At 42.3% G+C, this 16,695-nt stretch overlaps 1 protein-coding gene across 1 annotated transcript in view; it reads right to left on the bottom strand.

Annotated features, from left to right (window-relative positions):
- Positions 1–1,801: 1,801 nt before the first annotated feature.
- TRIM66 (tripartite motif containing 66) overlaps positions 1,802–16,695 on the bottom strand; it is a 92,434-nt gene continuing 77,540 nt past the window's right edge. Inside the window, exons 12-21 of the mRNA XM_006885602.1 lie at positions 8,770–9,270; positions 8,438–8,630; positions 6,878–6,938; positions 6,398–6,572; positions 4,989–5,278; positions 4,421–4,547; positions 4,061–4,135; positions 3,564–3,716; positions 2,975–3,193; positions 1,802–1,861 (exon numbers count right to left, since the gene is read on the bottom strand). Coding sequence (XP_006885664.1) covers positions 1,802–1,861; positions 2,975–3,193; positions 3,564–3,716; positions 4,061–4,135; positions 4,421–4,547; positions 4,989–5,278; positions 6,398–6,572; positions 6,878–6,938; positions 8,438–8,630; positions 8,770–9,270 — 1,854 coding nt within the window. The remainder of the gene's footprint in view (positions 1,862–2,974; positions 3,194–3,563; positions 3,717–4,060; positions 4,136–4,420; positions 4,548–4,988; positions 5,279–6,397; positions 6,573–6,877; positions 6,939–8,437; positions 8,631–8,769; positions 9,271–16,695) is intronic.

Below are 16,695 nucleotides of genomic sequence, written 5' to 3'. Positions count from 1 at the left end.
AGAATCTCTTCTGGGTAGCTAAGCCCCTGAAACTACTGTCTGAGATAATTTCTAAACTTGAAAACATATCTCAATATATCTTATTAAAGCCAACCAATAATTTCGTTTAAGCAGTAAAGAAATGTCTGCCTTAAGCATTATACTCTTTTCAGAACTATTTCTATGGGGTCTAACTGACAACTGCAATTTAAAAGATTAGTCAGGAACCTTGAAGGAGAGGAGAGTGAATTTATGATAATGAATGAGAAACAATTCAGAAGAGGAGCGTGAAAATGGTTGTAAAGCTTGAAGAATGTCATCAACGTCCCTAGATAAACTGTTGAATTGGTGTATATTTTTCTGCATATATTCTTAACCACAGCAAAAGAAATGTAGAATTGAAAAATGGCCATTAGCAAAGCACCTACAGACAACAATTTTCATAAACTGTATCTTTTAGCAAAAATAAAGCCATGACCTGAGATTCTCTCTTGAATTTAGCCAACCCATGGCAGGGCAGGGGGAGCTGTATCTCAGGGTGCAGGACACTGAAATGCCATCAGCTTAGGTTTCCGCTCAAACAAGACCTGGCTTAGAAGATGGTCTGACCCTGTATCTGCCTATATTCCCCCTTCTTCACAAACATACTCCATGGGCCATGGACTCTTATCCTGTGGGTTCCTTGTAGGATCTCTTCTTCATGTCCTAGGAAGACCCAAGTCCTGAAGTTGCTTCAGGGTCACCAAAAAACACAGACTTCATTGCCTTTTGGTTTTTGCTGTACTCTAACCAAGAAAGAATTTCCAGCGAAATTAGGCCTAGCTCCTGCCAGTCTCTCTCGCTTTCTCCAACCTTCAACAACAACAAAATTTGGCTGCCAGAAGAGTCTTGGCTTTTTCTGGACCGCAGGCAACCAGAGCAGGCTAACCAGAAAACCTACTTCTGTTCTTTGGCTCTGTGAACTTAGAGAATTGGGATCTCTAAACAGGCTGAGAGGCACAGTAGAGTCAACTGGCTGTGAAACACTCTTCTTGCCCAGAGAACTCTCCACTTGAAGCAGATAGCAGCTGCCTGGCAGTTTCCTCCAGCAGAATTCAGGACCCAGACCAAAGGAAGTGGTGGTACAGGAGGCAGGCATGGACCCTGTACAGCACCCAATCCAGTCAATAATGCCACGCCATTCAGAGCACTTTCTCATGGGCCATCTAAGTCAGCATTAGGAAAAGGGGAATGAGCAACAAATACCCTGAAAACCGTTAGAATTAAATAGGCACCAGTTGAGACCTATGGTCTCTAGAAGCCTCTATTACCCTGACCATAGTGGGTGCCTCTGTCCCAGCAGGACAAACAATGGCAAACAGTCTTTGGCTGTGCTAGGCCAGGGATCATAGGCCTGCTGTATGTTAGAACCTCTCACTTTTCTTTTCATGACTTATGAGCCCAGGAGTTCAGACATACATTGTTCCTGAGGCCTGGCCACTGAAAGGTGTGAATAGTCGTCTTTTGTCACACATAAAGCACCCAAGACTTTAGTTCCTCTTGAGCCTAACCAGGCTTGGTATTGTCTAGTGAACCCTATACATCTGATTATTTGGATAGCAGGGAACACATCCTCCTTTGCTGTTTATTACTGAAATCTTCTCTGTAATGGATGCACTATTGCTCCCCCAAAAATGTATCAAATGACAAAGAAGAGCACTATACAGCTCCACAAGACTTGTCTCACACCCACAACCTGAAGAGAATGAATGAGCTGAAAGGTGGGACGAAGTGGGCAACAGGAAGGGGCACTAGCTGTCAGTGCTGCTTCTCCCTCCAGCTCTCACACCTGGGAGATGCTGTTGGCTAGGCGGAAGGACATTCTTTTTGTTTTTTCATTCTCCTGAAAAAAGAAAGAAAAATTAGACTTGCAATGGCCAAATGGATAATTTTATTAAAATTAAAAGGCTAAATATTAAGATAGAAAGTGTCCTGGGTTAAAATATTTTATTCTATCCTAGAAATGCAACTGCAAAACTCAGAGGCCATTAGCTAATGTATGATTTTTAAAAAGAAAAAAATGTGGCTGGCTAATTAGGCCCTGCCACAAAGCAAACAGGTAATAAATGTCAGTGTAATCACACAGCACTGAATTGATGTTTCAGGTCTACACAGGTGGAATCAGTTCAAGAACCTCCTCACGACCAGCAGTAAACCTCCTTCTTTCCATCAAGAGGCAGAACAGGTATCCCTTCCTTTCTCCCTCAGAGCCAAGTAGAGATTGGCACTAAGACCAGATACTTCTCTTCATATGGGCATCACAGTGTGAAGTAAAAAGCACTGAGCTGGGAAGTGAGAGTTCTAGCATTATTTTGCTGGATGACTATCGAATTATGTTGAACCTCCCTCCATTTCCCTCATCAACTCTCCTCTCTAAAATGTGTTGTAAATCCTAACCTCCTTGCCTGTGGTTATGATCCCATTTGGGAATGGATTATTTTTGGTACGTCAATGATGTAGGATTAATATAGAGTTTATTTTGAGATAATATCTTTGAGATACAAAAGACAGTCAGCTAGGGAGGAAACAGAGATGGGCAAGGGTGAAGCCAAGCCACATGAAGATCACCGAGGAGCAGAAGCTCAAAAAAGACAAAGGTCTTCCTCCAGAGCTGAGAGACAGGGAAAGCCTTCTCTTAGATCTGGCACCCTGAATTTGGACTTCCAGCCACCTGAACTGTGAGGAAATAAATACATTTGTTAAATCCACTCATCTGTGGCATTTGTTACAGCAACACCAGGTAACTAAGTCAGTGGCCGTTGGCAAGTACCTCTCTGAATTCTGATCCTCATTTATAACTAGTGTGATGAAGCCTGCATGTTCCTGATAGGCAAGGGCATAGGAAGTGAGGGGTCATTGTAAGCACCAAGCAGCCACGCAGTAGGACACTTCTCATGTGTCCACTGCCTTTCCACCCCCCTACCCTCCTGCCTGCCAACTGGCAGCAACTCTTTACCATATGTCTCCGCCGCCTCTTGGGTTGGATGCCCTCCTGCACGTAGTGGGGCCACGGGAAACCCTGGGGAGTAGAGCATCCACTCTCACTAGACACCTCCTCCGAGTCTGAATCCTCCTGCCTCGGCTGGGCAAACTGTTTGTCCGGGTAGATTTCCTTCAACCAGCCCTCAAAGAAGACTTCCAGGCAGCGGCCAGCTTCTGCAACCTCTGAGTCAGGCTGAAGGGGAAGAACAGTGATGAGCTGGTCCATTTCCACCAACTCACCTCCTTCATGTTCCTCAAGTTATGAGAGAACTTTTGAGCCTGTCGTGGGCCTCTTGTAGGACATTCAAAATATCATGTTTTCACCTCAGGACTCAAGATAAGCAGTCCAGCATCAGCTCTTAGAGCAGAAATAACACTGATATGTTTTCCCAGATGGCCAGTCACTAGGCCCTTCCCATCTTCCCCTGGGATCTTTGAGAAACCAAAGTATAGAAGAGAGCTTTAATGTTCCTAGCAACCCAGAACCAAACCTGACTCCCCTTCCAGCCAGGACAGTCCTGGAGTCATTGGGATGAAGGGGCAAGGAACAGGGCAGGACATACATAATTGAACTTAGCACAGTTCCAGAACATGAGGCGCACATCCGACACCACCTCCTCTGGGGTTGTGTAGTGAGCGGGGTCCTTCTTCTGCAGTTTCCTCCGGATGATTGACAAATCCATGGGTCTCTTGATAATCTGGTAATAATGTCGGGCCTTGGAAGGAGAGAAGGGGAAAAGAGGCAGAAGAGGAAGAAAAAGGAAGTAAAAAGAAGGACAAAAAGTGAGTGGGAAAAAAGGAAAGAAAAGGATGAAGAGCCAGAAATAACGGGGAGAGGAAGAACGGGTCACTTGCCGAATCAGGTTTGATGCAGTAGTTATTGAGAAAATGAAGTAGCTATGGTCCCCAGGTCCCTTGGACAATACACAAATCAACACTATCACTACATCCAGAAGCCATGCTTTGAGTCCACCCTTGATATAACTGTCACCCTGCCAATGCCCTCAAGTCATGTAAGCAGAAAGGACAGTGGCACACAGAAAGATGATGTCTTCCTTACCAGGGGACTGACAGGCTCGTGGAAGGGCAGGCTGAGGCTATTGCAACAAAGGGAAAGCACCAGCTTCTCACATTTCTGTAGAAATCAGAATTGGCATCAGTGTTACTTGTATGATCTCATCTTAAGAAGAATTAGCCATGATGACTCTGAACATTTTAGAGGGTTTCACTGTCCTACAGGACATGAACCACACAACTAAGGCACAGAGGAGGTTCCCAGGCCAGAGGGAAAAGAGCTGACAGAAGGATAATCATGACAATCCCCAAGGCCCAAGTTGACAGGCAGAAAGAAAAGGCCTTTCAAAACTTCAGTTGCCTTGGCTATAGAGAGGCTGCCCTGGGAAGGGCACCCTGATCCTACCTGTTGGTCATACATGCTCAGTCCAGGAGGTGCGCGCACCCCGGCCTGGTTGTAGCGGGCATTCTCACAGTCGTACTCCATATCAGGCTGGGTCAGGCTGCGGCACAAGGTACATACCCATTCCCCCCTGCATGGGCAGGCAAGGTTAAGTTAGGACTCTGCTCATTGCCAAGAGCACTAGCCCTACCCTCTGCCCTAAGAGAGGTTTGGGAAACAGTGAAACAGCAACTGAGTCCCTAGCCCTAATCTGTAAGGAATGGCTTCCCATCAACAAGCTTGAAAGACACTTAATAACTCAGGGTTTAGTGAATAAAAGGAGAGTAAAAGGAAAGGAGCCATATGCAGGAAAAAACTAGAGCAAAAGAAGGGATGACAACCAAATGTCAAATATCCATGCAGAAGGTACACAGCTCTAAGGCCACCAACTCACGCTCCTAGAGTTCACACAGACCCTGGAATAAGGGAGGGAGGCCTTTCCTGGGGAATTCTATGGGGCCTGATTTACAATAAAAATTACTGAGAAATAACCTTGCTCACCAGGTAATGGCACTAGGCTGGCATGACTCACCCTGGAAAGCTGAGCAAGGCCGGCACGTGGCAGGAGAGGTGGTACACTTTAGGACAGTGGTCACAACACAGCAACTCTCCCCCATTCAGACACACAGCACAGAAGTCCTCATTCTCTATGGGTGCTGGAGGACCCTTCTTGACTCCAGGATTTCGAGCAATGAGTTTGTGTTCTTCAGAAGGTGCACTCTCCACATCTGGTGCTCTCTGCCCAGCCAGAGAAGTAACAGTGACCTTTCTTCCCCCCAGACTTGGAGCCTGGATAGTATCAGGCAGACTGTCTTGGCTGACCTTAGGGAAGAAGAGAGTTTAGTGCCTATAGCTTGTTGAGGAAGGAAGGGACTGGCAGGTCTCGAGATACTACTTTGAGAACCATTTATTCTGAGACTCAAACTAGTCAAATTCCACTAATTCTAGGACAGCTCATTCTTAATATACATCTGGCAGCAGGGAACAAAGTCTGGCCAAGCTGCAGCCCCATTCAGGGGTACAGGCCAAAGCATTAAGGCCAAAATTCTGCCAAGAGCAAAGAAAAAGGAGGGGTACCTTCAGTGGAGGAAGATTCAAGGTAAGGCAGAGCAAAGCAGTACTCAGCCTGGTTCAATCATGGCTGTTGAAGTGAAATTGAAACAGACATAATTTTTAAAATTTGGGTGAAGCAGAATAAAAACCACTATGGGAGACATTATGGGTCAACGCTATGGACTTGGAAAAAACATGGTGAGCTCTTGCAGGAAGCCTAGTGGAAGATCTTGGACTGTGGAAGGCAGTATACATTTGAAGAAGCATAGTCTGCCACATTTAAAGAAGCATAGTCTGCCACCATCTTTGAATGAGGCACCATTGATTTCAACTCTGCCAGTCAGGAAAAAAATTGGTGGTCATGCAATGTGTATACTGTAGTTGTTTTCCAAGAGGGAGGTTAAGTTTCCAGCACAGTGCGGATCCATAATTTTCCCCATTTTAGTTAGCATTCCAAACTAAATTGGTAGTTTGTGATGTTTGGGTACAGCACTTGTCTGTAAGTTTGCTGTGATACTGAAAGCTGTGCCACTGGTGTGTCAAGTGCCATAAGAGTTACCTATGGTGAACAGGTTTTAGTAGAGCTCCTAGATTAAGAAAGATGAGGAAACGGGATTGGTCATCCACTTCTTAAATAACAGGCCTCTGAAAATCGTATGAACAGGGTGACTGTCACAATGGGCAGTGTGTCAAGAAGTGTGAAGAGGACACAGAGTAGGACGGAGTTCAGATCTACCATTCATAGGATCTCTGTGAGTCATACTGGATGGCACCTAACAACAGTTACTATATTGGAACATCCACATTTCACAAATTTGAGTCCATTCCAGTTTTACTTTATCAGCCATAACTGCACTGAGAAGAGCTGGTTTGAAGTCACATTGGTACCTTGATGGACATGCTGGAGGACTCAGTGCCACACTCGATGATCAGCAGGAAGCTCCCATCCTGATCATTCTTCTGTGGTTTCAGCTTGAACACAGGCATCTCTCCTGAGGAGGCAGCACAGATCTTGAGTCGCTCCAATCGCACATAGGGAATCTTGGGTTCACTGTTGAAGGCTCTGTGGCTAGAGAAACACCGAACCTTTGCAACCTCTAAACCAAAGAAAGGGGGTTCCCTGGAGAGGGAGGGATACATACAGAGTGCCTGCCTGTCTTACAGAGCAGGAGCCAGGATGCCCTCCTTCAACCATCCCAGACATTCAACCACAGACAAATGCACACCCTCTACTTGAGGGTCTAGGGGTTAAAGAAGTTATAGGCAATTTTCTACTTCCTGTTAAAACATCAAGGATTCTTACTTTTGGTGTCATCCTTCTAGGACATAAAGTTGGGGATGGGAGAGATTAGGTAAAGAATTTGTTACCTGAGGCTCTGATTCTCTTTTGTATCCAACTCAAGGTCTCCTTGTTCAAAATTCTCATACTCTAAGAACAAAGACAAATATCTCTGCCATACATTTGTGATAACACACCTACCACCCACACCTGTAATCACACTCATTGTCATACATTGTTTTACCAATAGCTGAAATTATATAGTTATAACCACATCCCTTTCACCTATCCTGTCACTCATACTTTCCACTCATATCTGCTATTTATACCTTTAGCCATATACCTGTTACTCACACTGTAATATGCATAGTGGTGACCACACTAGTGTGGGTCTTATGAGGGGAGGAAGGCTACTTTCTTCAAAAAAGATGAGCACAGGCAACACTAAGAACAGAAGTGGTGCTGGGTCAGAGGGTCCAGAATATCTGCTTTTGGAATGAGCTCAGAAATCACTTGTTTCCAGTGCCTGGGTGTTGCCTTTGGAGTCATCCTATCAAGCCTCTTGGGCCTGGTACTAACTCAAGGTTCATTGGCAAGAGGCTCTCTGGGAACTCTGTCTGAGCAGTGCAGTCTTTGCAGATGGGAGGAGGCACTGGTGAGGAGGGAAAGGCAAGCTGGCACTTTCCAGGGGCTGACTCAGCACCAGGCACCAGCCGAGGCTCTCTATGGGAGGTACAGTAAAATACACCACATGGATAAACAGTCTCAAAAAAAATTAATTGCTTATAATGCATGTTTACATTATTGGACAGTTTTTAAGAGCCAGCAATTGTTCAATTGGTCTTTCAGGTAGTATAAGGGGAAAAGATTATTAGAAACTAAATTGGCACCATACATTACTAAACTGAAAAAGACTAAAATTATTAGAAGGCAACTGTTTTCTATATCTAATTAGATTTTACCCTCCACAAAGAAAGAAGCCTTACCTAACCCATTTGAGAAAGGGCATGGATAAATGAGCTGAGAATCAGAGTCAATCTAAAATAGTCTGACTTGCCTTTACCAAGGGGCACAACACATATTTGTATTTTTGCCAGTGCAAAGCAAATTTTCCTTATTACAGACAAAGTTATCAAGTGGTTTTACTGGACTGAGTTGTCCCCAAAGTCTATGAAATAGGCATAACTAGCCTCATTTACAAAGAAAGAAACCAGTTCAAAGAGATCAGATAACTTAATGGGGATAAAACATAAAAAGAAAAAGCTAGTTTTAAAATGAGATCTATAAGACTTCAAAGTCATGTTCACTTTCTTACAGTATTCTGCCAAAGCCAGCCCTTGTGGGGCAAGTTCTTCCTGCTTCCCCCTACATATACACCAGATTCCTGGGAGTTTTTGTATGAGTGACATGACAAGAAAGCTATGTGCCTAATCAGGCCTGGATTAGCTAAGGCTACAGAGAAGAACGCTAAATAGCTTCAATAGTCAAGAAAGTCTGTTCTGGAGAGGCCAGATGACTTTTGCTTTACAGAAAAACACCGTCCCCATGTTCAGAGCCTGTGTGCTAGCCTCTGTCTCACCTGGAAGGGCTAGGCCATCTACTCAAGTTTATAGCCAGCACAAAAGGCAGGCTGCCTCCTTGAGCCTTACCTTTTGGGTTCCGGTACTCCTGCAGAGCCATGGATGTGCTGACAACTGGGGCCAATGGAGGTCTTTTCACTGACAAGTTAATGGGCTCCTCCAGTTCTGAGGGCAAAGACAACTCCTTTGGAGCATCTAGATTAGGGACTGTGGAGCCTTGCATCAGAGACTCAGCAAAGCGGGTGGGTTCCTCATTTTCCAGCTTTCAAAAGCAAGAGGGTAACAAGAATAAAAAACATGAGACATTTTGCATTATTAGTCTCAGAGCTGCTAAGTTAAGGCCAGAAAAAGGCATTCAGTGGCAGTCTTTTGCCACTGAATGACATTTCTTTAAGACTTACCTTACATAGTGTATTTCCCAGGGAATGATCTGCCCCATCCCCAGAGCATAGGGCAACAGCTCGGCCAGTACCAGAACTGGAGCTGGATTTCCTTTCTGGCTGTATATCAGAAGCCGGAGATGTGCTCTGCAGAGGACGAGTTGCCAGGCTAGATATGGTCTGGGTGTGACCAGACATAAGGCTGGACCCAGCCTGAGAGTGGTCACTGGCCAGGCTTGTGATGGATTGAGGAGTGTCACTTATCAGGTTTGACAAGGACTGATGGGCGCCACGCACAAGGCTAGGGGGAGTCTGCAGGTGGCCAGGTGTCAGGGTCGGCATGGTCTGGCCTTGACTACTTGTTGGGGGCCCACTCAGCAGAGTTGGCACTGCCTGGGTAGGGCCAGCTGCCAGGTTGTTCGCGCTCTGGATTTGGGGCTCCAGGGTCCTTGATAGCCTTGGAGATGACACTTCCATCTCCAGGGTGTTGGAAAAGCCCATGATGCTCACTGAGGTAGAGTGCTGTAGGAAAAGATGAAAGGGGAGAATTCACCTGTTATTTGAGAAGGGTGGGAGAGAGAGGGGAAATTTATGCACAAAAGTTCTCATGTTCTTATTTCATGCTGGCTTTGAGAATTCTGGCAGTTCATGAGGTCCTGTTCCTATTCCCCTAAACCAAGAGATGGCTAGATTATGAGGCAGAGAGGTAGGGAGAGACTGAAGAGAGCGAAGAATGAGTGTGTGTGTGCTTGAGAGGGAGAGAGAGGGAGAACATGCACACCAGCCTAGCACCTAATCTGACATATATACATACTCTCTCATACACGCAGCAACAGCAACAGCTACCACATCCACCACACCTCAATTCAGCATCTAAGCAAAGGATCAGGCCTTGGGCCTGTACTCCCATTATACACACACAGCCTTGACAAAACCACCAGTGGTTTATCTTCCCTTTTAGAGATCCTACTAGAGTATTTCTGCTACATAAAAGTCACGAGGAGCTAAAGAAGCTTAAACTCTGACTTGTCTCAGGCATTCTTCTCTGAGAGAATGCCAAGGCTTCAATAGCCCCAGTCAATCCTGAGAAGCCTGGCTCCACTTCAGGGCTTTTTCACAGACTCATTCTCATCAATTTATCAACATTAGATGAGGACCTTCACCAAGATGGCCTTAATGTCTTACCTAGTCTTAACAGACCTACCTAAGACACTCCAGACCAGAGGTAGAGTATCACAGAGCAACCAGACTGTACTATTATCCAATCTGTACAATATCTGGATGAGACAATAATATTCTAACACCAGGAATTCTTTTCTTACATCTAACCACTTGGTGACTTAAAAGTTTTATTTTAAAATAAAAGAAGACATACATACAACTTCTGTACTGAATCCATACAGTTTATTAAGATGGAGGCAAAAAGATATGCTTGCCTGTTTTTAAAGCTAGAGAAAAAAAGGAAAACTTTTTTTAAGTCAAAGAGAAAACAAGTAAGCATCTCTATGCTTCCAATATCAAGCATTATAAACATATTATTCCTTTTCACATGAGTTGTTGTTGTTGTTGTTGTTATGTGCCGTCGAGTCCCGTGTGACTCATAGCGACCCTGTGTGCAAGAGCCCTAAACCCCACTCTATCCTGTAAGTAAGACATTCAAATTTCTATAGGAAAAGAAAGAGACAAAATACACTCTCAACTTTCAATATGAAATAAGACAAACTACTTCTCAGTGAAGAAAAGAGTGTCCTCATTCCTAGTCATCCAGTTCTGAAGCTAGAACCCAGGAAGTGCCAGCAATACATCCGTTCTCCCTTATCCAAGCTACTGCCAAGCCCTATCAATTCTATTCCTAAAATACCTCTCAAGTAGACTCACTAATTCCTCTCTTTGCCACCATTACCATAACCTAGCCTTCTTTGATATTTTTCAAGGCTGTAATATGGCCTCTTTAGTGGAGAAATATTTTCAAAATACAAATCTGATCATCTCATTCTCTTACACAAAGCTCTAAATGTACTTCACTGCTTTAAAAAAAAAAAAACCACAAAAAATGGAAGAAGAGGCAGGATGCAGAGAAGGGGGAAAATCAACAGGATAATAGAATTTTGTGGGCAGACGCGGGGGAGGGTGAAGGAATTAGGAAAGATCCAATGGGGGCCTAAAAAGACAGGGTAACAGTAGGTATAGACCAATGGTGATTACTTTTATAAAATACAATGTATATGAATGATTGTACAATGTGAGTGAAGGAGTGTGAAGCACAATGTACATGAATGAAACCTAACGTATAAAGGGGTTTTTCATATAAACCACTATAAAATAAACTATTAAAAAATATTCCCAAGGGTCTGATGACCTGTGCCCTGTGCTCCTTTGCAGCCAGAGCTCACTCAACAACCCTCTCCTCAAGTACTGAACTCATGCCAGACTTTTTTCTTGAGTTCCTGAAACAGGCCAAGCTCTTCCTCCATCCAGACTGCTTCCTCTCTATGGAACCTTCTTTTCTTGCTAACTGTTTTACTTGTCCTTTGCTAGAATGCAGTTCAAATGTCATTTGTTCTTTCTTTTTTAAAGTGACGTTCACTCATTTGTTTTTACTTGATATTATTTGATTAGTTCCCACTTTCCCATTAAATTGTAAACTTCCTCAGAGCATGGCTTTTTCTTGCTCGCTATTTAAAAAACTCAAAAAAAGTGCCTGGCTGAGTAAATTAATTCATTAACTATGTAAAACAGAAGAATAAAAGCATATGACTGCTTACTTTAAAGACTTTAAGCAAGATGAGCAGCAGCTCAGTTCTACCAACGAGTCTGAGTAAGTCCTCTCTAATATAATTGTAAATCACTAAAACCGTTGATGATTTACCATACACAAGGCAGTTTGCTAGTTATTTTATTTTCTGAGGCAGTAAGCTGCACAGGAGGAGACTGTCCATCTTTCTCCAGCAGAGCAGCTAGCAGATTGAAACCACATGCCTTTGGGATTGCAGCGTAGCTTCTTACCACTAGGCCTCCAGCGCCCTAGTTATTTTACACATATTACTTCATTCTCACAATTCCCATTAAAGGATTAGAGTATTTAGCACATTGTAGGTGGTCCACAAACGCAAGCTGTCATTGCTGCTGCAATTATTTTGTTGTTATTGTTGCTGAATCAGTCTTTGAAGGCATATGAAGACTTTTATATGTTATTATAAATGACATCATTTTGTAAATTTCTGTATCTCTTTTATTGTGCTTAGTTAGAGGAATACAATGGATTCCTGTGTGTAAACATTGCACTCAGAGACTTTGCAAAATACCTTCATTCTAATTGAAGCGCTTGGATTTTGTGTGTACACACATCATGCCATCTGTAAATAATGTTTTATTTCTTCTTTTGTAGTTCTTTGGGTTTTTTTCCCCCTTGCCTTGCACCACTAGCTAAGAACTCCAGTACAATGTGGAACAGAAATTGTGACAGCAGTAAGCTTGGTTCCATTCCTGGTTTCAGGGTTATGCTTTCAGTATTTCACTGTCAAGTGAGTATTTGCTGTTGGCTTTTTAGATTTAGAATGCAAGTCTCTGGCACCAATGTCATGCTCTAATTCCGGCTCGTCTGTCTCTCCCCAACTCTTTGCTTACTCCTTTCCCAACTTCTCTTCTTCAGTCTTCTTATCCTTTCCCTTCTCTCTTCCTCTCCTTTGTTTTCTTCTCATCCTACTCTTCCCCTTTCATCTCTTCTCTTTATTATTTGTTTCACTGCTTTCATAGAGCTTATATTTTCTAGTTTCAATTTTAAAAGCAGATGAGTACTTTCTGTTTATTTGTCCAAATGAAAGTTTGTTTTTAAATTTCCCTTGGCAGTTCAATATTTTCTAATTGAAGGCTCCAATTTGCTCTCTAAATTGCACGATAAGGAACATTAAAGTAATGGAGAGTTGGAGGGAATGCTCAAAGCAAACTGGGTAAACTAGATAGGAAGTCCAGTTTAAAGGACTGAGGCTGGAAACCAATGACTATTCATTTCAAATATGGCCTGATCTGTACCCCTTGCTAACCCCTGTTATCTACTTTGTTTCAAATTTTCTCTGCTTCCCCAAACTACATCTCTTTATACTTGACTATTCCCTGATTTCTTTTCCTTATTTGATCTGCCTGACCTGTGACCTGCCTGACTTACCTGAATTACCTCATTGAAAACCTATAAATCTACCTGTCCAAACTACCTGAACTCCACAATTTACATGAACTTCCCACAATTGTCTGGCTTTCAATATTTTCTATTTGTATCTACATAACCCTTTATTTGCTTGAACTTGCTTTATAACACCCTGCTTTCCCTCTCTCTAGCTTCAACATTCACATCTTTTTCTGAAGAGTTCAATATTCTTAGTTCACTATTCTAATGACCTCTACAGATATCAACATTCTGAGGAAGCAGCATTGTTTTTTCCCTTTAACAGGAAGGGGAATTGAGACACAGAGTAGTTACCCAGGTTTCCCAGAGTCATAAAGGTCTAAGACAAGGAATACAAGCCCGGTCTTAAAAGCTTGGTGACTGGTTTTAATTTTGTGCCATTACCTAGAGAGCTGGTACGTAATTGAAAAGTCAATAAACAGACACTTAGTGCATACGCCCTGACTTTAATACAAATTTATATTCTTACAGAAAAATAATATTTGCTCGGATAAAGTATTGCAGACAGGGCAGTGTTCCACATAAATTGATTTTCCAGACATCTGAGACATACTTCTTTCAGTAACAAATGCAACTGGTATACAATGTTATTTTGAATGGTAATAATTCTAAAACACCTTACACACTACTGGTCTTAAATATAGAGTCCATGGAGCCTAATGAAACCACTTCTTAGTGGCATTAAGAAACTCTGATGATCTCTGTTGTTAGGGAAAGCCATAGTTTAGTCATGTTTTCAGGAATTTCAAAGAATGTAGGGCTTAGCTTATTTTTTCATTGAATCATCTCATACTGTAGCACTTTTCCAGGTGATGCTTCTTGTCTTCTTTCATTGTCACCTGCCATTTCTAGAAGTCATGATGCCTTACTGCCATAACATATGCTTACCATGATAATATATGCTTATTGCTATAATTTTTTTTAAAAAAATTCATTTTCAAAGTAAACTGGTTAGATCAAGAATCCTAACTAGTTATCTGAGTGTGGGCTTTCGCTCACAGAACAAAATGCATGGATCTTGTTATTTTTCTTCTGGTCCAACACTTTGCTCACTTCTGGTTTCAAGTTTTTGCCCCAGTACTTAAAAGTGTCAAATACTGACCAGTGTATTAAGTATGCAGTAAGAGAGGGGACCAATGGCTGGGGAATTTTGTCTTGAAACACATGGAAGGCCTTTACTCAGACTGAAACAAGGAAAGAGGTAAAAGGATTTGTGAGTCAACTCCTTGGAATATTTCAGAGATTCAACAGCTTCAATTAGAGTAGGTTATTTAACAATATTAGATCTTTAAGCAACTGTGACAGAGCGCTGAAAAAGAAATCTTTTTCTAGTAAGTGGCTTCACATGCTACTCTTGTTGCCAGTGAGGGCTCCTCCTCCATTTCAATAAGAAGCTCTTATTAAGGTTGTATGTATCTTATGGAAGCAACTATGCTGATAGACGCTATCTGATAAGAAATAGTCTACAGACAATGAAGACAGCCTAATTACTTGGGGAGGGCAAGGGGGAAGATCCTAGAGCCTGAGGTGAGACAAAGAAAAAAGAAATACGAGGATTTTTCCAAATCTGAGGTGAAAGGTAAAATGAGTAGAGCTTTCAAAAACTGAGCCTTTGAGGCTCAAGAAAAGTAAGCCACAGACATTTTCCTCCAGGCCTAGGAGAAAAAACGTTAATTCTCCTAAGGTAAGAGACCCAAAGATCTTGAGTCTGTGAGTGAAAGCAAGAAAGAATTAGAGAGAAGGGCTTACAAGCAAGTGCTGACTTCAGGATATCAAATCTAAGACAAAGTAGATGTCTGTTCTGCAGGCATTAGCTAGTACACAGAACATGCCCTAAGGAAGTCTCAATAACCCACTACTATGAAGCTGATTCCAACTCTTAACAAAACTCCACTGGGTTTCCAATGCTATAGACCTTCATGGGAGGTAATAATTCCCTCAGGAGTGACTGATGGATTAGAATTCTCAATGTTTCTGTTAGCAGCTAAATGTGTTATACACCTCCCCATCAGGGCTCCTTAAGAAAGTCTCAAAAGGTTCTGAAAAAATTCTAAGCAAAAGGTACTATCAGGGACTGTCTTTGAGGATAGATTTCTGTCAATACTGAGAGACTATGCTCTGGTTCATAACAGGAAATCTGGAGATTATGATGGCAGGGTGCCTGGTGTTTGGATATAGATTAAACACATAATTTCCCATCTCTGGGCTTCAATTTCCTCCTTTACAGGGTAATATAGATTGGAATGAGTTGCTGTAAGAGTCAGATTAAAAGGTCAAAAGTGAAAGTGTTTTGATAATAAAGTAATTGCTATTTGACTGGTTATTATCCTTCTCATCTTTTCCACTGTCAATAATGTGAAACACAGAGATGCCTGCTATATTACGTACTGAAAATACCTCCCAGAATCCTCCCAAACCATAAGGCTATGGCTTCAAAGTCCTCTGTTTAATATCTGGGGTAACACCATGTGTTAAAAAAAAGGATCTGTTCTTTTGTAGATGAACTGGGGTTCAGGTATCTTTCCTTCATTTCAGGAGAGCTTTAAAGAAAAGATTCTGTGTATTTTTCCAGTATATTTCCAGTTGTCAACTAGTTAGATCAGGAGTATGAAATGAAGCCTTCAAAATGTCCTACTGTTTCGTTTAAGACATAAGGGAACCATAGTCTTGTCTTCACAGTGACTGGACTAAGATTAAGGTGCTCAGGCAACATCAATTGTTAGAGAAGTCTCAGCATTTCAGAAATATTCTTCTGGATCCAGATAATATGGTAGGATAAGCTTTTCCTGAGATTTCAGGGCTCAGACCTTCAAAAACGCATTCTAGAAGTTTAACATTTCATTTCAGCAGCAATCTCTGGTTTTACCATTAGCTATTTAATACCATCCCTGAGATACTTGTGCACAGGTACTCTGCTTTAACAAAAGTCCTCTTTGTGGTGAGATAAACTCAGTTCCTGGAGAATATTTAGTCATACCCCGTGCCATAGATTCTTTTAGTTTGTGGCCTGTAGATAAACTTTTCATTTTCCTAGAACTCACAAGCAAGCAAAGGGCAAGAGTGGGCTGGAGTCCAAAATACCTTCACCAGATAAAAGTGGCAAAAGTCGAACTAGTTGGGGTCCTAAGACATTTCCCCAGCAAAACCCCAGTCTACCTTCAAAGATTGGAAAGCCAGGAAAATCCAGCAGGTGAAAGGTCAAGTGGAGTCCTATTTCACCCAGTGCCATGCACAGAAAAAGACACTTTAACCTAGTCACCAAGCAAAGGGTTGAGTCAAGAACTTGTGTTCAACATTGCCCATGGTCAGTTGTATAACCCCTAGGTGGGTCACTTAACCTTTCTGTGTCTCAGTTTCCACATCTTTCAAAGGGAAATAAGAAAGTGGCTTCCTCATAGTATTGCTAGAATAGACAAAGATATAAAATGAAATGATAAACACAAAACACATGAAATATGAAAACAGTAGACAAAGTATTATCATGCAATGAGAAGATGCTCAAAATGTCATTTGGCATCCTCAAAGTTGATACCCTTCACCCTGTCCAATCCCAGCTTTTAAAAGCAAAGCTCTACGGCATTGAAGTCTATGGGGGAGAGAATAGTCTAAAAGTATTATATTTTAGGGCATTATTTTTATCGTAGGAGTATGCAATGAGGGTTGTAGAGTGGATTATATTTGGGGCTAGGCGGTGGGGTTTAGGGAGGTGCAGGGGGGATTGTGTACCAATGAGGGAGTTTTTCTTTTGCTTTTCAAGGAGAGGA

This window comes from Elephantulus edwardii, unplaced genomic scaffold (assembly GCF_000299155.1).
Source record: "Elephantulus edwardii isolate Elephantulus edwardi_28Jun2011 unplaced genomic scaffold, EleEdw1.0 scaffold00044, whole genome shotgun sequence".
Taxonomy (NCBI): Eukaryota; Metazoa; Chordata; class Mammalia; order Macroscelidea; family Macroscelididae; genus Elephantulus; species Elephantulus edwardii.
The sequence above is the reverse complement of the archived record's forward strand: the minus strand, read 5'-3'. Positions and strand labels throughout refer to the sequence as shown.